This window comes from Haemorhous mexicanus, chromosome 21 (assembly GCF_027477595.1).
Source record: "Haemorhous mexicanus isolate bHaeMex1 chromosome 21, bHaeMex1.pri, whole genome shotgun sequence".
NCBI classification, from domain to species: Eukaryota; Metazoa; Chordata; class Aves; order Passeriformes; family Fringillidae; genus Haemorhous; species Haemorhous mexicanus.
In genome coordinates, this window is record NC_082361.1 from 1544353 (window position 1) to 1570412 (window position 26060).

The window sequence follows — 26060 nt, forward strand, 5'->3', positions numbered from 1 at the left end:
TTACTTTTATTAAGCAATGCTTACATTCATTTTTACACAGAGTGCACTTCCTGCATTTGTTTTTGTCCAAACCGCTGGAGAAGGTTTTGGTAGGAGGAATTACACCTGTTACTGAGACCTCGAGGAAGTGACACAAAGCACAGTTTCAGAGTAATGTACTTGTTAACTTCCCACAAGGAATGCTGCCTGCAGAAGGTGTTACCTAGAGTCAGCACTTGCCCAGAGCATTCACAGCTAAGAAGTATTTGTAGAAAAAACCTGAATAAGTTAGACAAATTTGGACTGGTTAGACACTGCAATTGGATACAATAGTGCATTGATACAGCATAGTTTCAGGCCAAATATGGCAATATAGTGCAATTCTAAAAATAAAAGTGAATCCCTTGTGATATCCAGCCCTTTCGCTCTGTTCGTTTCCTTTTAGGGCTCAAGTTTCCCACAGGAAAATTAAAGCGAGGAGTTTGCCTACAGTGCCCTGCAGCATGTATGGATAAAGCACAAACACCAGCCAGGCTGGAAGCTTCTCCTGCCCCTGCACCCACTCCAAGACTATTCAGAGCAATGGAGATAAGGGGGAAAGCCCCACCCAGTGCCAAGGAACACACCTTTAGCAGCACAGTAAGAGAAAAGTCATCCCAGACAAGCCATGAAAACATGTGACATTATCATTTATTTCTTAAATGTATTTATGATCCATTCAGACCTTTCAAATAAAGTGTACAAGTGCATTTCAGAATAAAAAACTACACTCTTCACACAGCTCTGTAGAACACTACATTTCATCAAGAAACTTGAAGCAAAAACTTCCTATTAAACCACCCATGCATCCTTTGGCTACAATAATATCACTGATCAACAAGTACTGCTAGTCAATTCTGAGTTTCCCTTTAAAGAGAAGGAGCATCCTAAAATATGCCACCCCTTCCAGAGACCTCTCTTTAAAGAGAGAATATTAAATAAATTAGCTAGGCTTTTAGGCAAAACAGTAAGGCTACTTAGTACTGTTGATGCATGATCCATATATTTGGAGAACAGGCAATCCCAGGCTATGTGAAATGCGTCAACAGCCCTTGAAATTTTAGTAGTATCAAGATTACATCAATCCAGAACAAATGGCAGACAAAAATGTAACCAGTGGAACAATCACTGAAAAATGTGCAGTTTCTGGTAGGATGGGAAGTGCTGATAACAGAGTCAGAAAAGTGTTTATAAAATCCGCTAAGAACCACATTGACATTCTTAAAATTACATATTGTACAAAGCCCTAAACTCTGTGAGTGTACAGCCACTGCCCTGGTAAACTGCTTCTTTGGGGATACATACACACACATGTAAAACACACAGATCTACTCACTGGAAAGCAATCAATTTAGCATGGCAGTGACTGTGCAACTGCACAGCACACAGATATATATATGTATGTACATCTACAGCAAAAAGGAAACAAGCCAAGAGATGTATGACACAGCTGGGGTACACACCATCTCAAAAGGGAATAATACATTTCTTGGAGTTTTAATAGCTCTTAGCAAAATTACCTCTTGGAAATAATTATGCAAAGATTTAGAATCAGATATTTACATGCTTCCAATTTATCTAATTCCATTTAATAATTAAAAATATGCAAGTATTATTTTAAGTCAGTAACATTTGTCATTTTTGGCTCAACTGTAGTTTTTCTTATTATTAGTCTTAGTTGAAAAATCAGCTACAGAAATGTCTATTAGAACCATGGGGTGGAAGAACCCCTCTCCCCTGTACTTCAGCAACAGTTCTGAGTTGGCACAAAACAGGCAGTTCTGGAGCCCCAGCATAACTCTTCCTCAGCTGCCTTGGCTGAGGCAGAGCAGACCCAGCAGAGCCAAGGGCCATGGAGGAGCCCACCCAGACAGTCCCCACTGTGTCAGAACTAAACCAGCACCAGAGTCTCGAGGGTCAGACTGCCTCTGATTCACCTGTCTGCTTTTCTCATCTGCTTTGGTGCAGGTTTCCCCACAGTTCTTCCTACCAGGGGTTCCACACTCCCAGCTCTTTCTCATCCTTTAATACAAAACGATTTCCAGCATTAAAAGGTGCACAAGTTCTTACAAACACACACATCCACATTCTCACCTGTGATTCCATCTACTCTTGGCCTGTCACTGCATTCAGGAAAAAACCAGCAGCTGGAACACTGCTTGTGTAAGGAGCTGGATTGTCTCCCAAACAAAACTCCTCAAAACAACCTCTGACAATGTCAGATCTCCACAGGACACACCAGGATAACCCCACTGGTGGCTTCTGCTGTACCAGGTACTGTGAAAGGTGCAAGGAGACAGGCGGGACACAAGGAAAAACGAGCATCACAGAGCCGTGGAATGGTTTGGGTTGGAATGGACCTGAAAGCCCATCCAGTTCCACCCCCTGCCATGGCAGGGACACCTTCCACGCTCCCAGGTTGCTCCAAGCCCCCTCTAGCCTGGCCCTGGGCACTTCCAGGGATCCAGGGGCAGCCACGGCCTCTCTGGACAACAGAGAGCTTTTAAAGTAAGATCACTCCACTGCATTTCATTCAGCAAAGCAACCTAAAAGCACATGCACTCACAGCCTCCCATGCTCGTGGTTTAATTGTAAACAGCATGTGAAAAAAACAATTTAAAAAGGTACGAATACAGCTCTGAAATCCCTGAAGAAAAGACATACCCACGAGTATTAAGAACAGTAAAAAAGCTCATCATTAGCAATTGCAAACGTGTTTCCATCCTGTTGCATTCATTAGAGGAATACAAAATTGAATCTAGTGTTTACATGCTAGAATTACAATAGAAACTAGATTTCAAAGGTTACATATGGAGAGAAATGTATCAGCATAGGAACTTGCAAAAGACTGTGCTGTACAGCATTTCTAAAGACATGAGTCTGTCAAGACAATACAACGATTGCAAATCCTTTCAGACACTTCAAAAGCGTGGCTGGAGGTAATGCTGCTTTCTGTTCTCTGAAAGGATTAACTGCACCAGTATTTTCAGTAGGTTTCAATGACAATTTAACCTCAAGAAATACCTAACCCCTCAAAAACCGAGGTGATCAGAGACATACAGGTACCTAACAGCCCTCAGGTTTTATTTCTTTGTACACTAAACATCAATTCATTCGACAGCATCTACAGAAAACGTTTTAAAAAATGTTTTTATGAAATACTTTTCATACTCAGTAATGCTAATATCTAAAAATACTTCACAGTGTGGTACTAATGTAACTTCATAAAACGAGCAACTTGAGTTTGCTAAAGCTCAAAGCCTTACATTATATTAAAATAGTCCAAAGATCCCACACACACACAGAATCACTAGCACTATAAATATACTTAAGCCACTTTAGTGCAAAGTCTGGTTTTGCTTCCCCTGACAAATCCCTCTATATTCATGCCAGCACATTAAAACGTCATCCTTTACTAATCTAATTATTGATTTTCAAGGATTCATTTACAGTTGAAATCCCAGAAGAACTTTTTTCAATTTACCATAAAAGTAATGACTTGGTTTGTTAAGCATTTGATTGCCTGGTTCACGTGCTCTGTGTAACACTGAGAATGACTCCCATATGCACAGCAAGGTTTGAGTTCATCTTCATGAGGAGCCACTCCAATTTATTTCACCTTTTAATGGAAGGATGTCCTGTAATGACCATCAGAAAGAAGCCAAAGCTTTGAATTACAGAATTGCTATCCTCATCTCACAAATTCATAAATGGAAGTCAGAACAGAGTCTGGAGTGCCTGCTCTGTCCCAGCCCCCTGGGCTGCAGCTCAGGCCTCCCACACAGGCAGGTGGAGCCTTCCCCAATCCCCTCCTTCCAAACATGGGTGTCTCTCTAAACCCCTACTCTAAGCATCATCTCATGCAATGTGCATCCACTCAGCACTTCTTACAACTTCTGAGCCAATAAAGCTGCTGGTTCCCAAGCCACCAACGGGACCTGGTGCCTCCTGGGCTCTCCTGGAGCAGAGCCTGCACATCCTGTGATCAGCCCAGGGAAGCTGCCTCTATAAACAAACAATTCACCTGTCTAGAAAGCAACGTCACAGGGAAAAAACTGAAGAGCTGACCAAAGTATATCCCATCAGATTAACTGCCTGTGGCTGGAACACCTCAGACAGACAACAGGACACGGACTGACGTGACCTGAACTCAAATGAGGGGCTGATCATCACCCCAGGTCTGCAGGGAATCCCTTGGGCTGGGTGTGGGGGACCTCAGGCTCAGAGGAGCTGCCTCCAGGGAGCAGCAAAGCCAAAGCAAGAAGGTTAAACTCCATATCTAAAAGTGTGTATTGTAAAGAAAACGACCCACATTCAATACTCCATTGTTTTGACCCATCTCCAGCAGGTTTCCTGTCTTTGTTCCCATCAACCACAACTTTCAGACTTTCAGTTTCTTTCTCTGAACACAACAGCACCTGGTCCTACACTTAATAAATATTAATATTCAAGACCTATCCCTTTCCAAAACCATACCTTTAGAATTAAATGCCTTTGCTTATGTGCAGAAACATCTTTGGAAGCAGTACCTCTGCAAAGCACAGGCAATAATGGAAACACACACTGGAAGTAAGACACCAGCTCAGAAGGCAGGAGAACACATTTCTCTGCAGTGAAAATGGGCCATTCTCCCAGCCCCAAAAGAGGGGCTGTTTGCTTTGATGGAGACAGTCTGTGAAGCCTGACCAGCTGCAGTCTCCCCAGCCTGGCCTGGCCACAGCCCCATACACAGAATGGGGCCCCTGTATAGGGAATATTAAAGATAACACTTGGATAAACTTGGATTAAAATCTGAGGTTTATCTTGAATGACACCCGGGGAAGGATGTGCTGTATTCTGCAAAGTCATGGAAGGGAAGAAGAAACAATTCTAAACCAAGCAATAAAATAAGGGCCAAGTCAGGCAAAAGTTTCAGCAGGTGCTTCAAAAACTCAGAACCAAACACGTGCTAAAACAGAAAAAAAAAAAAAAAAAAAGCCTTCCAAAACCTCCACCTCCTCTTATTAAATTACCTAAAGACAGATTATTGGAAGATTTTTAGAAGGGTCTTTTGTTTGTACAGTCTGAAGGCAGATTCCTGTGCTCACATACTGGCTCCTAAGAAGTATTTTTTAAAGCACCAACCTGACTTAGAAGTTCTGTCAAGTTCAGACCCTGATGTGACGTAAGATCAGACTGAAATATTTCAGACTTCCTGACTCATGGAGTTACTGCCTTGATAATCACAGCACTTGGGAACACCATGATAAATGGCAAAAAATCTCCATGTTGAATTTGCACTCCGAATGTTTCCATCTCATATCACATCCAGGCCTTGGAAGTGTCTTTTTTCAGAACAGACCAACTGAAATTTAGGGTTCTCACACACAGAGTGTTTATATGAGAGGGAGGGAACAATGCCATTGGGAATTCTCTGTCTCCTGCAATTCTCAGTGCCTCAGTACTTTGTACCCCTTCTTCCTGTCAAAGACTTGTGACAAATATCCAAAACTGCCCCTTGGCCCTCTGACACTGAGCCATGTCAGAATTCCAAGTAGTAGAAACATATTTCTGAGTGATAAAAAGCCTAAAAACAAACTCCCCAACAACAAATAAAGACTGTAAAAACTGGTGACATTTAATAAAAAAATTAACAGTAGATAATAGCAAAACTTTTGTTTGACACAGAAGATTTCTGCTGAGTTTAAAAATACTATCCCTTGATTGAGATAATAAAAAAATAATATTTCACAGCTATTTTCCCAGTATATTTGGAAAATGACAACATAATCACAACCTAAACTTCCAGTAATATTAAAAAAAAAAAAAAAAAAAAGGATTTCTACATGAAGCAAATTACCATCTTCTGAGAAGCAGGGAGTATAGAAATCCTTCCCATGGCACTAAAAAAAGCCACTGAATTGCATCTTGCAAATTGAACCTTCCAGCAGCTTAATTTGAAAGTGAGGCAGATAACTCTAATAAAAAAATAAATTTATAGTCTGAGATGGAACTTCAAAATTAGTTCATTTAATCATATCACAGCCCCATTTTTATGAAGATGCAATTTGATTTCTGTCCTCTCCTCAGTGTGGCATTTATCTGTGCAATGCTCTCACCACCGATTTCCAAAGCACCCAGACACAAACAGAGCCAGCAGTGGATTCATTTCAGATGTGGAGGATGAAAATGATCCAGCTGGAAAATCTGCTGCCTGACCATTCCTAGCAAGGACCCCTGTGCCTGTGTTGGGTGCATGACAAAAGGTGCTCAATGCACTGCTGAGAAACAAAGTCATGTTTGTCAAAATTAGTTTTCCCACCATTGGCACCGTGAACAGAATTCACCCCCTGCCATTTCACTGAAGACAACAAACTCAAATGCTATAAATATTTTAAAAACCTAAACACATACTACACATACTACATCAACATTAAATTAAGAGGGGAAAAAAGGTGGTTTAAATTTTTCAAATATCAATAAATTAACAGAGACAAAAAGAGAAATATTTGACACTAAAACCAAGCTAATGAGGCAACACTAAAAGTGTCTGTACAGTGGATGAGACTTGAATGATCAATCAGCTGCAACTCCTCTCCATCCTTCTACCTCAGAGACTTCCAGATTCTGATTTTCACCTCTTACAGGAAATGTCTGAGCTGGGGAAGACTTGGAGATGAGTAAGGCAACTGAAAACAGCCTGGCTGTCAGGAATGTTAGAACTGAACCTTTGCTGCAAAGCAGCAACAGCTGCAAGAATGCATCTGCATCTGGATCAGCCACCATGCTCCAAGTGCAATTCCAGGCTCAGGGCTGAAGGAGCAACTGCTTCAGCTCCAGTAAAATCTGTGCCATGATTAACATCCCTTACCAGTTTCAAAAACTTTCAAAATTTTCAAAAACTAGCACACAATGCTCCTGTTTAAACCCTCTATTTAGCCATAAAAAACCCTAAAGCAACAATCTTTGCTTTGCAGCTTTCACTTAAAACTGAAGCTGCCATTTCTAGGGTTTTAGGCCCCAGCAGATTCTTCTCTTCTATTAAGTTCAATCAAATGCTATTTCAGTGATACACTGCATCATTTCAAAGACTTGGAGATGTCAGATAAGGTGAAGAGTCAGAGAAAGGCTACGGGGAGTTTACCTGAGAGGCTGTTCCAAAAATACCACACACACACTTTGATATTAGCAACTAGAGCCCTTGAATTGTTCCCCAAGCCCACCTTTGCCATCACACCCACAGAGCACTCGAGACAATCAGCCAGGATGTGCAGGAGCTCATTATCCCACTTCTTTTCCAAGTGAGTCACTCCAGGCCTGTGCTCCCCCACGGCAGTCTGTGTCTAACCAAAATTGCCCCTGCAAACCCCCAGGCTGTGCCAGGAGCCAGCACAAGCCCCTCTGCTCCTTACCACAGACTGCAAGAAATGGTGGCACGAAGGCAGCAGGGTTTAGAAAACCTGTGCTCTTAAAATTTCAGATGAACTGAAGAGGATGTTTCTCTTGAGAGCTTTGGACTGACTATGGATGAAATAGCTGGAAGCTGATCAAGATGCCACTTAAGTGCTTTGCCCCAGGGCCCTCCAACAGAAGGAGGCAGCAGTGGCAGGGGGCTCTGCCCCATCCTCCCCTGAACAGGTACACACACATCCAGGAGAGGAACTCAAGTGTACCAGCATTGAGTGCTGACAAATACATGCCATGCCAGGAATGCTTCATCCTGCTGCTCTCTCTCTCCTGCCCCATTTCCTCACTGACAGCCCCATGAGACTGTACTGGAGCAAATGTGGATGGGCAGCAGGGCTGGGCTGTAGCAATCTGGCATGTGATGGGGCAGAGACAAGCTGGAATCCTCCAGGGCAAGGCAGAGAGAGGAGAGGCCAGGGCTCACAGCACAGTGGAGAGGAGGGGGGAGTTTGCAGGAGGGACAGGGCAGAGTATTAAAAATATGATCTTGATCTAGAACAACACAGACTTGAAAGGATTTAACAAAAACAAAGCCTTCCCTTTGGCCAAGAGAATTACCCCAATTCTAAAAATATCACATTATTTTCCCTATCTTTTTTCATTCCCACTGTGACTAAGAGCACACCAGCTGTACCAGAGGAGTTCAGGGAATTCCCCACTCAGCAGCCCAAGGCAGTGACGGGAAGCACAAGGAGGGGCACAGAGGGCAGATGGTCGGGGGCACAACCTCCTCTCAGAGCAGGAGAGACAGAGGGACAGCCCTGCACCAGGGACAGGGTGACACTGCAATCCGCCACTACAGGAATACTTGGTTCACTTTCATTTCCAAAATGGCAAAAGACAAGGATATTCTTTAGGAAAAACTCAACAATTTGAGGGCCGTGCTGCCTTTTTAACAGCATGACAGTACTCAAAACATTTAATCTAGGCTAGCTTGAACAAGCTGTGGTCAATGAGATTTGGTTCCTAAGATATTGCCTTTGTCCGACCAGTCAGATATGCTTTTGCCAACAGGATTTAGCTCCTGCTATATTTGAACCATCTTTAATCCCATGAAGGCTAAAGAAAAATGTCTCTGATTTAGCTCTGTGCACTTATGAATAACTCAAATACTACAGTTAAATTTACAACATAGTTGCCTTAGCTGTTTAGAAGACAATTGTTTTCTTTCCTTTCCCCTTAAGTTCCAGTATGTAAAATATCAGAAGAATTTAGATTAAAAAAAAAAAAAAAAAAGGGGACATGTTATTTTTAAAGTTGTTCTTGAGAAAATTTCCACACACAAACCCGCGGCATTTCTCCACTGGTTTGAGAACAATTTTCACATGTTGGCATCATCCTTGAGTGGCTGCCACAACTCTGGTATCATAAAGCAACACGTATTTTCTCTTAGCTTATCAAAACACATTTTATTTAACTGCTAAATTTGGTCTGATCCAAGTTTTTCTTCTTACTTCACAACAAACAGGAAAACGCAGATGCCGCACTCAGATCCAAACATGCATCCTACCAGGGAAACGGGGCACGGAAGCCAGATCAGCCCTAGGAGTGGGACTGCCCAGACCACATCGCTGCACTCACGGCTCATTAACAGAGTTCACACTGAAATGTTCACATTGTTCACTCCTGTTCTACAAGTCCTGTCTAGGTAGCACTGAAAAACAAATTGTTTGGCCCCTTCTGTTCTGACGCTGGAACATTGTGTCAATATACTTTGGCATATATTAAAAAAAATCCCTGTAATATACCATAGACTGTGACATTTCCACTTCAGATCTATCATTTACATGTGAAGCACGAATCTCCAAAGAACCCAGTAAAGCTGTAAGAAAGACTACATTTTGCCGAAGCTCTCAGACACCCACTCCATTCAGTCACACCAGCTGGAGAGGTAAGTGTCAAGATACAGCTTTATTCTTTAAAATGAATGTGGAGGTGAAACTCCACAGCCTCCTCCACAGCCATCATTTTTTAAAGTGAAACCACAACGCTTTGTGCTCCTGATCCTTCTATGTCAGCAGCATTTCTCAGAAACCTTTTTGCAAATCTGGGTATCTTAAAATCGTATCTAAGTTATTTTGCAATCTACGCAATTGTCCCTGCACTTCCCAGTCCAGCTGATGGGCGTCCTAGACATGACATCCATTGGAAGATCTTTTGCTCCTAGAGGTAGAGGAGTCCTTAGCTACCCTCTGTCTAGCACACGAGGCACAGATGGCCCCCGAGAGACGCTTCAGCCCCTTCTGAAAGACACTGTTGGAGAGACTGTAAATGACACAGTTGCAGAAACTGTTGCTAATGGCAAGCCAAGTGGTCAAGAAGGACGCCACGCGGTTACTGTAGACGTTGGAGCTCTCCAGCAGGAAATAGATGATGTAGGGCAACCAGAGGATGTAGAAGACGCTGGTGATGCGGAAGAGGACCATGGCATAGCGCTTGTCCGGGCAGGGCTGGGCCTCCCCAGCCTCCCCGTCCTGCGAGCTGAAGCGCACGCGCCGCTCGTTGATCTCCTTGGTGTGCTGCTGGCAGATGCGGAAGATGTTGAAGTAGGTGAAGCAGACGATGAACGCGGCCGGGGCGTAGAGCATCACCACAATGAAGAGAGTGAAATAGGGGTCGGTGTTCCAGGAGTTGGCGCACCACTGGAACACATCCCCGTGATATCCAGGCTTTCCCCAGTGAAAGGAGGGTAAGAAGACCAGGCAGGAGTAGAGCCAAATGGTCAATATGCAGATCCGCAGCCTCCACGGGGTAACCAGTGTGTTGTAGGTCAGGGGCTTCGTGATGGCAATGTATCTGTCAATGCTGATGCAGGCCAGGGAGGCCATGGAGACGCTCTTCAGCACTGATACCACATAACCAAAGATTTGGCAAACCAAGGACTCACTTAAAACAATAGGATAGTGCAGCAGAGACAAAGAAGGCACCAGACAGCTCACGCCCACCAGGAGGTCAGCGTACGCCATAGTCTGGATGAAGTAGCTGGTGGTGTGGTGGTTCAGCAGAGGTGCACAGTGAAAGACAAATATCACAATAATGTTGCCCGAAATAATCAGCACCATGAGGAACACAATAATAACCACTTCCAGGAGGCAAAAATTGATGGTCTCCAAATAGCTAATGGCCAGGAGACAGAAGGGCCGGCCACTCTGGTTGCCAACCAAAGAGGAGTTCATCTTGAGCACTGCAGTGATCTCTCTACTTCATGCTCCTGCCTGCTGCCTGCAGCCACTCCAGGCAGCTGCTGTCATTGCGGCTGGTGCTGTGTGTGCAGCAATGTCAAAACCGGAGCTCCAGTCCCCAGGGCTGCTCCAGATGCTGCTGCTGTGCATTGTCTGCAGCACAATTCCCCTTTAAATCCGGCTCCCCGCGGCTGCCGCTGCACCGGGACCCAGCGGCAGGCATGTCAGCAACTTCCCCGGCGCACCGGAGAGGGCTGATACTGATGCCCTCCTGGGTGGGCTGCCGCGCCGAGGAGGGATGAGGGGCTGGGGGAAGAGGGAGAGGAACCTCCACCGAGTCAGGACGAGAGTCCTCCCAAAGGCTGACAGAGAGAAGGGGAAAGTGTTTTACAGAACCGCCTCTCCCCCGCGCTGCCACCTCCGCCGCTCCCCTCCTTCCCCACGCCCTGCTCAGCGCTCCCCGTCGGCCCCGGCTCCAGCCCCGCTCCCTCCCCACGCCCCGCCGGCGGCAGCGGGAGGCGATGCCGCCTCCCCGGAGCCCCGGCAGCCGGGCGGGGGGATGCGCGGCGGGGAGGGCGGGGGTCCAGCCCTTCTCCGCTGGCTCCATTTTGCACGGCGCTTTTGTTCGCCGCCTCTCCCGGCCCCGCCGTCGCCGCCCCGGCCCCGCCGCCGCCCCGCTGCCCCCCGCCCGGCCCGGGGCCAGCCCGGCCCCGCCGCCCCGGCCCTACCTGCGGCGGGGGAACAAAAGCGCGGAGCATCCTCGGGCGGGCGGCGTGCGCTCCGGCCGCGGCGATGCGGAGCCGGGGGCGGGGAGGCGGGAGGAAGGGGAGGGAGGCGGCGGGAGCGCGGGGGAGGGCGCGGCGCGGCGGGGACCCGGCGGGGAGCGGGGCCGCAGCCCCGGCCCCCATCCGCCCGCCCCAGCGCGCAGGGAGCCGGGCAGCGCCGGCCGCAGCCTCGGGAAGGCGGGTTGGCGCTCCGGGGGCGCTCGGCGAGGCGGATCCACGGGCGGCCGGTGGCGGTGGGAGCCTCACCCGGCGCGACCCCGCCGCCCCGGCAGCGCACGCGGGTCCTGGCCCTGCCGTCCCCGCGCCGCCGGTGCCGCAGGGACACACACCCAGCGCGCAGCCCGCTCCTCCTCCCGCACCCTGCACGGCGAGCGCCAGCCGTCCATCACCGCCCTGAATTCACGCGGTTCGTCGTCACTTAAAGGCTTTTCCATCCCAGCCCTTTTGGCCAAATACCTATTCTGGAATAAACGTGCCTTTCCTAGGTGTACTGTGTGCTGCTCACAGGAGACACCTGAAACCAAGGGCAAAGCCGAGAACGATGTCCCACCATTAATCCAGATGCTGCTCCAGGTAGGCAGGCACCTCCCTCCATACACAGAGACACACACAGAACGCAAAGGCACCGCTGTCCCTGACATCGGGCACCGAAGCAGAAAACCCAGCGACATTCCAGCCAGCAAACACGAGAGAGATTCAAAGCACAGCACTTAAACTTGGATTCACACCCTAAGTTAATACCATCTCACTATTTAACCAGAAAAACCTCTTTGAAGGCAGAGAAGCATAACAAGGTACAGCTCTTGTTATTGTTTGTCAAGAGCTTCAACTGACAGGCTGGAAAACATGTTCCCAGGTATGTGGGAGCTCATTCTCTGACCGTGACACCGGATTGCTCCACTGCCACCGCTTAGGGCAAGCCCTAGATACAGGAATTTGTATTTGAATAGATCAAACCAGCAAAAAACCGGAGTGAAGTTCTTTGGCAATCAAAATAATTTACTAAGATATCAAAGTGTGCAATTGGCATCCTTACAAGCTTAAGTCCACACTCTGAATTCAACCAATACCAACAAACCCAAGGTTTTGGTTAACCTAAACTAAACATTGGTCATTCTCCAGAATATCTAACGGGAAATTAATTGTGGCCAAAGGAATGGATGTCGAAGCAATTGAGCCACAACTCTCAGGTTTTCAGCTGACCAGTAAGTACAAAAAGCATTTCATGATATCCTTGTGTTGGCCAAAAATCTGTGCTGGACAACAGCATGACTTGGCAGATTTTTAGTTAGTCTCGTACAAATGCCTGAAAACAAAAACTTGGGGGTTCTGCCCCATATTTAACCCAAAAACGATCTCTTTACTATTGTCCACCTTTTTTTTTTTTTTTAATTTATGGTGTTTCTACTCACGGCAACTGAAGTACTAGAACTGTAGCTAGGAAACATAAACTTTGAATTAAATTTAGGCCAGGGTATTGTGGATTTACAAAAAACAAGCTATGATTGAATTACTGCTGGAGAAATGATCTCCAATCTCTCCAAAGCAGAGAATGATTTACATACCGATTCAAAGAGTACTTCTGGATCCTTGGGCACGAATAGACACTTTATAAACAGTCCCAAGAAAATGTACATTGATGCACTGAACTTCCTATGTCAGACACATAAAAACAAGGTAGCAATGGAAATACTGAGCCCAACCAAAACCACATCTGGTTGATGAAATTTCTAAACAGAAAATGCACCATGAAATCAAAAACTCCTCGGTGTTCAGGTTTTTATGAAAAGCTTAACGCCCTTAGAGCTGAGGCATTTCTGTAGAAGAGCCACGTCTGTTTTTTCCTTTAACTGACATTCTATTGTTTCTCTGAAGCTGAGAGCAATGACTCCACTCAGTGCTCTTGCCAGCTCACTCCTGCTTGCTTAAAACACCCAAACCAGCAACAGTTCCACCTCCTCCTGCCCCTGCACCTGCAGCCAGCCCGGGAGGTGAAGCAAACTGCACCTGGAAGGTAACTGGGGTACAGTGCCTGCTCCCCAGCTCTCTGGTTGGGTGCACCTCCAGCCCAGCACGAGAACCTCTCCTAAAACACCCAAATGTGTGGCTGAGGTGGCTGAGGTCCGTGAGACTGAAAAAACTGTTATGGTGTACAGACTTCTCCCATTCTACACCGTACAGCACCACCTTCTCTAAGGCAATGGAAAGTACTCCAGAAATTATTCAAAGTTACAATGACAACTCCTGGGAAAACTGCTGCTTGTAAAAGATAATTAAACTTTGAGCACCATGTGATCAAAACTAATCAAACAAGGAATCTCAAGGTTCAGGCACGCTGACAAGGCTATGCCATCGTACAGTGTGATGCACAAATGCATGGTAGGTTCCATCTCAGTTGATTGTACACAGTCATGGCCCTCTGTCCTCCTGAAAATTCAATGCCTTCTTTTTAATTTATAGGAACATATGGAAATATGATTGTGATACAAGTAGAAAATAAGTGTTAGCCACCCACAGCTAAGGTTCTGTCACATTTTATGCTGTGGATGACAACACATTCAGTCAAATAACGGCAGTGACATTTGAATCTGTTTCTTCATTAAAAGCTAGCATCATTTGCAGCAAGACAGACAAGTATATTTGGTAGAACATCTGTGTTCTACAATCCTCGTCTCATGGAGACAAAAAGGTGGGAAGATGAGATAGTGGGTAGCAGGAGTCCTGCTATAAGAAAGACAAATTAATCTCCTACCAGGCCTGGGATTTCTCCCAGAAATGGTGACCCCGGAGTAACATTCCAGGATACTCCTCCTGACACTGGACTATTACTTTTTATTTTATTTGTGCCACAAGATGTCCCTCTCACGTTGTAATTTTCCTAATATAGTGTATTTATCTGGTACAACAGTTCATGGCTTTTTCCTTTCAACATTACTTCCTCCCACACAGACCTATATCCAAAAGCTTTTTATTTTGTCCTCAATATTGTAAACGTTAGGTTTTTAATGTTGATATTAGGAAGAACTTCTCCACTGACAGATTCAGTAGTTGTATTAATCCTTTCTAAAGTTTGTCTGTTGTGGCTGTTGTCTCCTTTGCTTTGTATGATGATTATTTCTCTTTTTTAGCCTGTATGGCTTGTTTTACATGTTTTCTACTCAACAACTTTTTCCATCCACCTGTACCTGTCCAGAACATGCAGTATTGCTCCTGCAGGTGTCCATTAACACCTGGAGTGAGTCCCCATGTGTCTTCTGCTACCTTTCAGTGGCTGGAAGCCTGAAGATTAACAGCCCTAACTGTGATTGCCAAAGTGCTACCAAGACCAGATGCCTCTTCCAGGGATTGTCTAGATCATTTTACCTAGAGCTTGCTTTCTGTCCCCAGTAGGGACATGACCTTAATTCACTGGGCTGGCTTTCATCCACACTCCCTACCACCAGCATGGCAATCTGGAGCTGCTAAAAGCTTTATTATTGCACACAGATGGTGTGCAAATTTTCAAAAGTAATTTGTGGAAGCACCATGATGGTGAAACTTCAACCTTCCTGCAGTAACAAAAGTGCAGAGAACAAACCCCAGCCAGTGTGTGGTAAAGAAAACCAGAGCAAATAATTAATATATGCTGTCATGATGATTGGAACACAACGAGCACACCTTGAAACACAATTTCAATGCCATTTTTAAGTCATATTTGACAAGAGAGCTAGACACAGCTCTCCTGAATGGTAGAGCACAACAGGAGACATTTCCTTTTCAATCCTTCAGTATCCACAACTTAACAATGAACAAAAAAACTGTTCTTTCAGCAATTAATTTGCAAAGGAAAGAAAAAAACAGAGATTACCTGAGCCTGCCCAGGAAAGCAACCACCAGAAGAAATACTGGGGTGCTGCCTCCAACATCCTGTGCACAAGGGGAAAAAAAATCCCTGAAACAGGCCAGAAGGTTATGAAGCAGCTGTCATCATAGATCCTTATTAATTTGGGACTGTGCTGCTGCATGGGGGTCAGGAAAAGCCTGGCAGAATCAAATGCAGCTACAGGAAGAGAGGGCAACATGAAGAGAGAAGGGGCGCTGCATTATGAGCACAGGCTTCCTGCATCTCCTGCTCACATTCCAGGGCATAGGTTTTACATGGACCCCTTGGGCTCCTGCACTACACCCCAGCAGTTATTCTCACATAAACCCCCTTCAAGGCATGGTAATGCAAATAACTGCAGGCTTGCCAGAGAAGAATTGGCATTAGTGACATGCAAAACATGGCAAAGCATTACAAAGATGGGAAAGCAATGTAATATAATGGACCCTTGTCTTCATATAATTAGCAATTTTTTTCCCAGGAACATTTACTCCTATACATTGCTGCATACTGACTGTAACTGAGCTGCTATTTTAAGAGCAGTAAGAATTAGTCACATTAGAACTCCAAAATTATCACATTTCATGCCTAAGAAAAGCATGAAAAAAGAAATTAAGGCCAAAGTGCAGCCCAGCTTTATTAGACTCTTGGCATAGACTATGTCCAAAGGGTCTGCAAATGTTGTATTGCTGGGCCTTGAATTCATGTTCTCCTCAGCCTCCCAAACAATCCTTGCATTTTTTGCCTGTTCTCCTCTTCAGAACCTCCACACAGGCACTGAAAGATAACCCTGTTTAAAACCTTGCATTTCTTCCACTGCCTGCAGACTGAAGAAATGCCAATTCCCCTGTGAACCAAGCACACATTTCTGTGCTCAAACACCAACCTCTGGTCCTTCTACAGGAACAGTCCCAGCCTGTTTCCATATTTGAGTCACAACAAAACAAACCATGGATGGCACTGGGCTAATATGGCACCTCCAGATTAGGGAGGTCAACATAATTTTCATTTGCTGGAGCTGGCTGTGGCAGCGTGCTGCTGATACACCACACACCCCAAGAGACTGCAGCAGGGCCTGGAAATGGTCACTCAGGACCCATTCTCTCTAATTCCTTCATTAGTTTCTGTGCTGAACGACCTCTGCAGGCATAGCCAGTGCTTTTCAGCAGAACACAGGGCAGGGCCAGCCTCCCCTCCCTTACACTGGGACTCCAGAGATGCTTCCAACACCAGATGCAGGTTACTTTCTTTGTCTCAGCCAAATGAAAAGGAGTGGAAAGGTTTCACAGGTTTAAAAATGAAATGTTACACTATCCCCTTCCAGCTGACAAAGATAGTAGCAGAACGTGTCAGCAACTGTGCCACAAAGACACCATCTTTTGCATTCTGATAGCAAAACACTGAAACAGAGAAACAAGTGAGGCTGACAACTACTCACCAGGCAATTAAAATAACACAACAGGATAGCTGTGATCACTCCTTGCCAGAGCACTCAACCTCCACATTACTTATATGATTTATTCACCATAAAATCCATGTTACAGCTCTACAGTGCACAAACCAGTATTAAGGAATTTGGATCAAGTTTTTTCTATATTCACCAATTATATGAAAATACTTATTTCCATACACAGAACATTTTTTGCTGATTTAACATGATTCATTCACATTATGTAGGATCCTTCCTGCATGACTCCAGCAGAAGCTGAGTTTAATTTCAGAAGCCCTCCTGCCCTAGGACTAAGGTCTTTAATTGCTCCTTGTGAATCCGTGCCATCAAAATATAGAGATACAAAGGCTGATTCACTTGGCTTGCTTTTTAACTGGTGAATAATTAATTTCTGTAATATTTGTACTAAAGCTTTATCATTAATAATTTCTAATACAGCCCTTCTAGACTTGTATGTTTGATGAAAGCAATAACATCCAATGTAGCTATACAGATAATGGTCAAATCCAAACCAACACATCTGTTTTCTGGATAAGAAGGTGACATTTCATTTTGTGACCCATTTGTTACTTGAACTTTGAGAACCACTGAGTGATGTCTGTACATACAATTCTTATATCCTTTTCCTACCTTACTGGGGTCAGCATTCAAGGTGAGATGTCACAAAACTGCTGTCCAATGCAAAAACATCCCCACTGTTCTGTTTTCTTTCTACCAAAAAAGGCTGCAATTTCTACTAGTGTTGGATTTTTTGCATAAACACTGAGACAACACAACAAAATTCAGCTTCCATTCAGAAAAACCAAACAAGCAAAGAAAATTAATCTGTCCATTAGGAAAGCAATTAATAGGATATTTATTTTTTACAAACTCAGAACTCAGCTGAGTGAAACAGGACTATAAAAGGCAAGCAGTGTAATGCCATCAGCAGCTCTCTGTAGGGTTTTTGTTGGAGGATTGACTACAATCCACTCGTTGATACATCCAGGTACACTCAGGGACCCTCAGGCAAGAGAACGCCTGAAGCCACTGTATTCCCACTCGTTAAGAAATGGGGGGAGAAGAGCTGAAAAAAGCCACGGTACCTTTGTGATGAGGATCCTGTACTTCTCCACCAGGTGGTCGTTGTTGTGACACCCTGCCAGCAGCTGCCACACCTCGCCCCGCAGCGCCTCGGGGACGCCGCTCCGCACCAGCGCCGACAGCGTCTTGGGCCGCACGCTCAGGTTCAGGTGCCTGCAGGGAGGGCTCAGTTACTGCCCCAACCACCACAGAAACCCAGGGGGAACACCACACACAGCACCCCTGGCAGGCACTCCAGATCTCCACGTGAAATTCAAGTCGTGTAAAAGAAATACAATTTGGAGAACTACTTCCCAAACTATTTTCTTGACTCCCATTAATTTATATATATATATAACATTCAACAAACCAAACCACTCCATTAAATGCTAGAGGACAGAGGTCACAGCCTGTAAATTCCAAGTTCCATACCCCAAAATGAGCAGCTTGCAGAAGTCTCCCAGCAGGAGGTGACCTTCTCAGGGAGCTAGGGACAGAGGAGTCAGAGCTCTGAGAATCCCCTCTCGTGGTTATCTAACTGCAGCCCTGCATCAGAGCAGCCTCACTGCACCAGCCAGCCCCAGCTGAACAGCTCCTTCCAGTGAGACCACTGACAGCCCATAAATTACAGCACTGCAAGCTGTAAAACCTAAACCTACATAGAATTTATGCACTTAGAGAACGTTCAGCTGAACAGCTCATTTGTGGCTTATATATAAAAATCCCCAAAAGACACACGTCTTAAATCACAGAAATTACTCTTTTTCAGCAGTTACTAAATAACAAACTTCTGGCTAAAATGATCAAGAGAACTGACTGACAAAGCCAGGCAGAAAAATGAACTTGTGTCACATCAACTGCATTATGTTCTCAATAAACTGGCATTTATTAATGTTTGAAACAGTCTAACGGATATGTGGATAATAATTTTACACAGACTGGGACTTCCTATGGCCTTTCTCCAGTCTACAGTGTTCTGACACAATAATCTAGAGACTAACAAGGCAAACATTTAAATCAGTATTTATTGCACAGAACCCAGGAAAATCATGTCCTCCTTCACTGTGCTTTCTCTAAAAGAAATCAACTAAAATAAAAACAATATTTTTACAGTAGTTATATTTATATCAATGCCACTATAGACATATATTTACAGAGCATTTATTATGCTTTTATACTATGTAAGTATATTTATATAAAATACTTCCTATATACAAAATACCCAATGTTTCTGTCAAGGCCTTTAAAACTGTTTTGCCTCAATCTCAGATCAGAGGGAGTACAACAGTAGTTCCAGTGAATACAGTCATGAAGGCTGTAGACTAAAGGCTACACACCAGTGGATTTTCTCAACTATTTTTGAAATGAGAAAATCGTGTGACTCAGTAGTTATGAAACATCAGCCAAATATTCTTTGGTATCACAAAATACCAAATATTTAATTACTATACAAATCTAATTACACAATTCTAAAAAACTAGCATGAAACTACCTGAAGTCTGATTTTTAAGGTTTTCAATCCTCTTATGTTAAAAGCTGGGGGATCATTGCTTCCAAATACACGTTTTTAGTTAAGAAGGAAAGCCCTTTAACACATATTAAAGCTGTTGCCAGCATTAGCACAGAAGCATTTCATATCCTCTTAGAGCTGCCAAAACATTTCCAATGGGAGTCAGGTGGCTTAATTATCTCTGAGCCCTTGGAAGAATTACAAAAAAATTCAAGTTGAAAGAAACTTTCTCACAGCAGCAGATGCAGAGAGCTCATCTGGGAAAGATGTTTCTCCAAATCTAGGAGAGGGAAAAGGGATCATATATCATTTTACCACAGCCTTCCCCTCCTACAAATGTGTCCACTTAGTGCAAAACCAAAGTGGAAGGAAAACTACTTATTCAAATAAGCAATAACTGCAGAAAATACCAAACAGTTATAATCTTAAAGAGATTCCTGTCTAAATGGTCACACCAATACTTTTTCTCCTCTAAGCTGCATGACTGACTCCAATCTCTGCTGTCCTACTCCTTAGATCCAATACCCCCTCAGCCTCTGACTTGCTGTACAGCCCTTGCCTGGCTCTCCTTGACTTCAGGAAGCAAAAGGCCACTATCAAAGGCAGAGCCAAAATGAAGTCTGTTTGAGCTCAGCCTCATGCTGCCCATCACCCCCCTTTGTGGGGGAAAAATAAAACCTAACAAAACCCCTGAATTTTACAACAATCAGCATCACTTTGGAACTGCTCAGGCTACTTCAAGATGAATAAAAAAATCCCTAGCCAAATGAGGATTGTGTTGCATTAGCAATTGGACTGTCAAGAAACACTCTTCTTGTACACTGACATTTTCCAGGGAAAAACAGCAGAGCTCTACTTCCTTCTTGGCAGGCTCTGGAGCCTTCCTTTAGATAAGGGAGGAAAAACATCTTCTCTGTCCAAGTCCAAATCTCCCATTTCTTAAGCTACAGTCACTAAGATATGACAGCTGCAGGAAAAACTGGCTGTGAACCCAGCCAGAATTACAAAGAGGAATGGAAGTGATCTGTGCAGAACAGACAAAGCAAGAGCTGCGTTTTCTCTACACTACTTAGTTTAGGTTTTCCTTTAACAAAATCCCAAGGAACTGAAGATAAGTAGAATCTTAAGGTAGAACCAACTAAAGACACAGCATAAGCGAGTTTCTATACATTAAGCATGCACTCAAAAATTAAAATATTTATAACATCCTCTAAAGAAATCAGAACACATCAAGCCAGAGAATAAGGGATGGTGTGGGGATAGACAGAGAACTAAATCCAAACTAAACTTATATCAAACAGCCTCTGGAAATAAAAACTCCAAGCAGAAGGAGCAAACAGAATGAGAATATTCAGAACTGTAATTTTCAGAATGTGATTTTGCCACTTACCACTTGGACAGCAGCTCTCCCCACGTTTCAAGAATCTTTTCTGCACACTCTTTGGAAACATCTCCAGAACCACTTAAGAGTGGTTCATCATTGTCTGCCAAGAGAACAGAAGGGACACTTCAGCCAAGGCCACATGGAAAGCCAGCAGGAAAAGTGGAAAAGCAGAAACCCAAATTATCTCCATTTCATCTCTGTAATGCCAGATGTAAGGCCAAATGTTTCTATACTCAGAAGTGCTCGTGGTTTGCTTTAAATTTTTTTTTTTTTTTAAAGCAGAAGTTCTTGAAAATGCATTAAGTTCCAAGCTGGGCAGGTCCTGGTACAGTTTCATCTCTCCCAGATGTCTGACTCTCCACTAAAACACTGCCTGCTGACACTTCCAAATTACACCAGCTTCTCCTTTCTGCTCTCAAACCTGCTCACAGCTGCTTAGGGAGGGGCAGAAGCAACATGATAATCCCCAGTTTTTCAGAGCCCTTTTTCACATTGTCCCAAATACACCACACAGGAGGCCTGGGCTGAGAAAAGCAAGGACACTGAAGTGCCAGAGGAGGGAGAGGCTGACCAGGAATGCCAGGACACTGGGCATGGAATCTTGCAGTATTCCAGCAAGGAAACCCCTCAATCAGACAGATTCTGACTGGAAAGGATCCTACATCTTTTATAACCACATTATTCACCAACTGCCCTTTCTCAAAGTGCACAAAGCACAGGAGCTTCTTACCTTCCTCTTCATCATCCTCTGGAGGAGATGGGATCATGGAGCCCTGTGAGCCTGACTGGGGCAGGCGGAGGGAGGGGCTGGCTGTGGTTTTCCTTCTCTCCCTCTCAGACTCACTTTCCAGGCACACCACCTCATACAGCGTGTCTGAGTTGTTCTTCCTGTCCTTCTGCTTTATCTAGGAAACAAGGTTCATTTCACTGAGGAAGATACACAAACCCCACATCACTTCCTAAGGCTCTGCCTTCTCTTTCCAGAACAGGAGAGCTGAGGAACAACTTCCATCCCATTCTCCAGTGAGCAATGTTGATACTTGGAGCACACTGATTGCAAGGGGCAGGCTGTCAGTGCTCCCTGAAACGTGCTGGGAGCGTGCTGCACCCAAAGGCACAAAGTGCCTGCCACAGGCAGAAGTGTCACTTGGATCTGCCATCCACAGGGAGATCATCTTTCCAACCACCAATGAACTGGACACAAATGCACTGATTTTTAAAGTTATAAATGCATCTGTGGTCTAAGAGATGAAGGTTTCTCAATATGCAGCAACTTTGCCTTTATTTAAACAGTAGTGGAAAATTGAAAGCAAAAACCTAAAAAATTATGTCAAATTCTTCTTCAAAGAGAATTTATAAAATGAGCTAAAATAGTAAAGGTTTCTGGGAATACTGATGGTGGCAAAAGTAGTCTTAAAAATTTGTTCATAATTATTTGAACAAGATGAGATGGTCCCTTCCAAACCAAACCAGTCTGGGATTCCATGATTTTCCCATGGCAATGGTCTTTAGCAAAGCTTCCAACTCTGGGTATACACTGCGGCAGGAACACAAACTGCTGAGTCCCAAAGCCTACTCTGTGATCCTGTTTCTCCATAATTTTCAATGCTTTGGTACCTTCCTTTCCCTTAAAAGGGGATTTTTCTTTGTGAAGTAGTTCTAAAATTTTAATACATTTTAAGGACTTCGATTTTTTTTTCCCTAAATGGATAAAAACAGAGAGCAGAAAAGAGAAGGTGAAGAAAAGAGAGAAATAAGATTTATAATTATACTCCACACTAAGCTCCCCGTGCTCAATTTTATTCTTTGGAGCATTAAAAATGAAAAGAAATACATCAAAACTAAAAATGACTAAATCACTAAATGCAATCAGAGCAAATAAAATCCCTCTGCTTTCACCATTTCCGAATAAAGAAACACTGCCAAAGTAAGATAAGCCAATTCTACACAGCTGGACTTTTAATAGGCTAATCATGACTCCACAGAAACAGGTTTCCCTTCCAGGCTTATCAGGCAGTACATTCTATATTTGTTGCTTCCACTACGAGGTTTGATAATCTTCCATGAGTAAACACTGCAAGTTGGATAACCTGACAGTGTCTGTGGAAAAAGAGAATTGGCCAAGATAAGTCACAATGTCTGTGAATTTGGTAAGACAAAAGATCCAGAATTAGCTCAGTAAGATAAGCTTCCTTTAAACTGCCAAACAGAAAAGGCACCTTTTGGAGGCTGTAGAATATTTATAGCCCAACAGCCTCGACATGCTCCACCTCAAAAATATTCTAAATAAAAAGGCTGAGCTCATCCATGAGGAATTTTTCCACCTTAAACTTTGAAGAAAAGGGGTTTTTCTTTTTCTTTTTTAGAAAAAGAATCCTTGGTGAACTTCATCTTTGTTACTACCCAGATGCCATTCTTTGTTAGCACTTAAAGGCAAGTGTAAAAAGAATGAAGAAAAGCCTCTTGCTTAACTCCAAACCTCTTTAAATAAGAGCACTTATCAAGAAATTAGGACTCCAACACTGCTTTCTTTTTGGGCTGCACCCAGAACTGCTAAGCCTTGAGAGAGCACGTACATCCACATTGTTATTTGCTTTTATACATTTCCAGTTCTTTAAACAGGACTTTCATTTCAGAACAATAGTTTCTAGAGCAGAAGAATAGCAGCTATTTCAAGTACATGATCTCTTCAGTGACTTGGACCTTCAACTTACCAGCCTTATTTTGAGACTAAGTTATTGCCTTGTACTGTTATTAGGAATATCCTGGACAGAAATAATGGTTCCATTTTTAGGAGATGGGTAAAAAAGTAAGTTGGAAAAAACAGTAAAATTTTTTAACAAGTTCTAGGGATTTTTTTGTGGTTGCTTGGATTTTTTTCCCCGGGGCAAACTTGGGGTATGTGTGAAATCTCTGTTTCCAACCATGCAGAAGGGGAAAATAGACTTTGACAAAACATAATTTCCTTTGGAATTTCATGTGGATGTTTGCTCATCTAAAAACACTTCAGAAGAATTGTTCAGTTGGCATGATAAAATAAGTTTGGTGATCTATCAGATACCGTGTCACCAGCATTACAGTAAGGACACTTTTTTCTCTTAACCCTTTAATTTTAAGCACTTATTCCTCTATACCCTTATGGCAGCAAGTCTCAGCATAGCCCCAGTTTGCAGAGAAATCCTCCCTTCCTTTTCTTGCTGGGCTTTGGCTGGAAAATCCATAAGCCTCTCTATAACTTTGCAGACTCATCAAAGCTATCAAAAAAGCTATTTCAGGCTCTTTATGGGAACTGCAAATAGCCAGCACCTATCAGCACAATAAAGGGCAGCTTTTCTCAAAGTGAAGTGCATTTATTTTACCTCTTTGAATCAGGGAGAAAATGTTGCATTATGAACATTATATTAGTAAGGGTTTTAGCAGTCATAGGGAGAAACAGCCTATTAATTGTCAATTTTATTTCTTTATTTTTAACACATTACCTGTTTCAATTTTAAGAAAAAATTTTCAGTTGAGCTCCGTTTGCTGAAGGGCCAGAACAGCCTCTCATTAGGTGAGCAAACTCTGACTTTAGTCTCCAGAATGAACCGAACGGGCTCCTGCACCTCAGTTATGACCAAATCCACAGCAGTGGTCATGAACAACACTTTATCTAGGGAGAGAAAATGAAGCCACAACGTGAAAAGAAACATTTCAAATAAAAAATCCATAACACCTCTCCCAGTAACATGGAAGAACAAAGGAAACTTTCCTTTTCAGAATCAATTTTCCCCCTAATTTAACATCTCAAAACCCTACAAGTTTCAAAATAGAAAAATTGGATCACCATGCACTATCCACCAGAGAGTAAGGAAAATGCAGCCTTCAAGCCAAAAAAATGATCTTGTTAAAGAGAATAAAAATTCTGCTTTTTCAAATCCCACTGAAATTGTATCCAAAACCTTCATTAAACATCACAGAGGATCTGTGCACTTCACTGCACAGTGCAGACCTCTTGCCATCCAGCCCAATTACACTTCAATTCTTTTTTGGTTTTAGAAGTTACTTAATTGTTTAATACCATGGTATTAAAGGCATTTAAGACCTTCTCAGCTGTGAAGTTCCAAAAACTGACTACACACTCTGATGCTCCAACGGGAGGCAACAGGGCTCGGTGACCTATGAGATCTCTGTGGCAGGGAATGATAAATTGTGTCCTTCAGGCAGGATGGCATCCACTCCAGCACCAGATTGTGCCCAGCAGCTGACTTTCATGACTTTGCCCAGTCAATTCCCATTAACTTCCCAACCTCTGGCACACAACAGTGACAAGAGATTGAAAAGATGATAATTCAGCTGACATCTGAAAAGAAGCAATGGCATTTTCTTTCAGGCCTCGAGACAGCACTGCAACATCAGCTAGTTTTGGATGACAGTTGGAATGGTTTGCTCTCATTTTCACAGGTATGGGAATCCTTCTGTTTAATTAAAAACCTGGGTTTGGAAAAAATTGAACTGACCACAAGACACTGAGCAAAGCAAGAGCCTGCAAAAGTAATTTAGTGCAATTCTCAATGGGATTCTTGAAAAGCTCCAGTGGTGCACAGAGCACCTGCATCCTGCCCCACACCTGCAGAGCCTCCTACTAGGACACAGTTCCTACATCATATTACTGAACACAGCTTGCCTTTATTTGTCTTTTTTGGGGGGTTTTTTGTTGTTGTTTTCGATTTTTTCAAATTTCATGTGGCATTTAGCACCCTTCTTTCTGAGAATATATCTCATCCTGTGAAAGTCTTTTGTGGGATTCTTCTGAAAAGATAACTGATCCAATGCCCACTATGGAAGTAACTTCCCTGCCTAGGGATAACACCTGGCAACATTCATACCTTTTGGTGTTTCTTCATTTACAAACTGGAAGTGTGGAGACTTTTGATTCCAGCTCCCAGTGATCACGTATGATTTCCCATCAGAACTTTTACCCATGGACTCCTGGAAACAAGGTAAGTTTATGGTTTTTTTTTAATTAAAGTAGTTCCTACATTATGTAGTGCCAGTCCTGTGAAAGAGCTACTGCACTGGCAAGGAAAGGGCAAGTCCATGTGACAGAGTCTGCAGCAGAGATCATCTCTGAGGGAGATAACAGAGCTCCCCTGCAATCCTTGATGTCCACACTGATAACACAGAAAGGCCAATTAATACTAATGATTCTATTAGCACATGGCATGACCAGTAGTTTTGGAGGTGGCCATTGAACAGCAACTTTTAGTTTACAGAGGTGTGGATGAGAACACAACACATTATTCAGTCACTAAGAACCAAACCAATATTTTATCTAATGTTCAGCTTGCCTCTCTTCCCAACAACCTTATTTTCTGGGCAATC

The 26060-nt window shown here is 43.6% G+C and overlaps 2 protein-coding genes across 2 annotated transcripts in view; both read right to left on the reverse strand.

Annotated features, from left to right (window-relative positions):
- RABGAP1 (RAB GTPase activating protein 1) overlaps window positions 1-26060 on the reverse strand; it is a 60874-nt gene that overhangs the window by 20273 nt on the left and 14541 nt on the right. The window contains exons 9-13 of the mRNA XM_059865469.1: window positions 25565-25667; window positions 24179-24348; window positions 21430-21604; window positions 20706-20799; window positions 17829-17979 (exon numbers count right to left, since the gene is read on the reverse strand). Coding sequence (XP_059721452.1) covers window positions 17829-17979; window positions 20706-20799; window positions 21430-21604; window positions 24179-24348; window positions 25565-25667 — 693 coding nt within the window. The remainder of the gene's footprint in view (window positions 1-17828; window positions 17980-20705; window positions 20800-21429; window positions 21605-24178; window positions 24349-25564; window positions 25668-26060) is intronic.
- On the reverse strand, window positions 648-11454 carry GPR21 (G protein-coupled receptor 21). Its single transcript, XM_059865193.1, has 2 exons — window positions 11375-11454; window positions 648-11008 (listed from the first exon to the last, which is right to left on the reverse strand). The coding sequence occupies exon 2, from the start codon at window positions 10638-10640 to the stop codon at window positions 9594-9596; it is 1047 nt and encodes a 348-aa protein (XP_059721176.1). The 5' UTR covers window positions 10641-11008; window positions 11375-11454; the 3' UTR covers window positions 648-9593.

Coding starts and splice junctions, on each gene's coding strand:
- GPR21 (XM_059865193.1), bottom strand. CDS start 10,640: ATGAACTCCTCTTTGGTTGGCAACCAGAGTGGCCGGCCCTTCTGTCTC.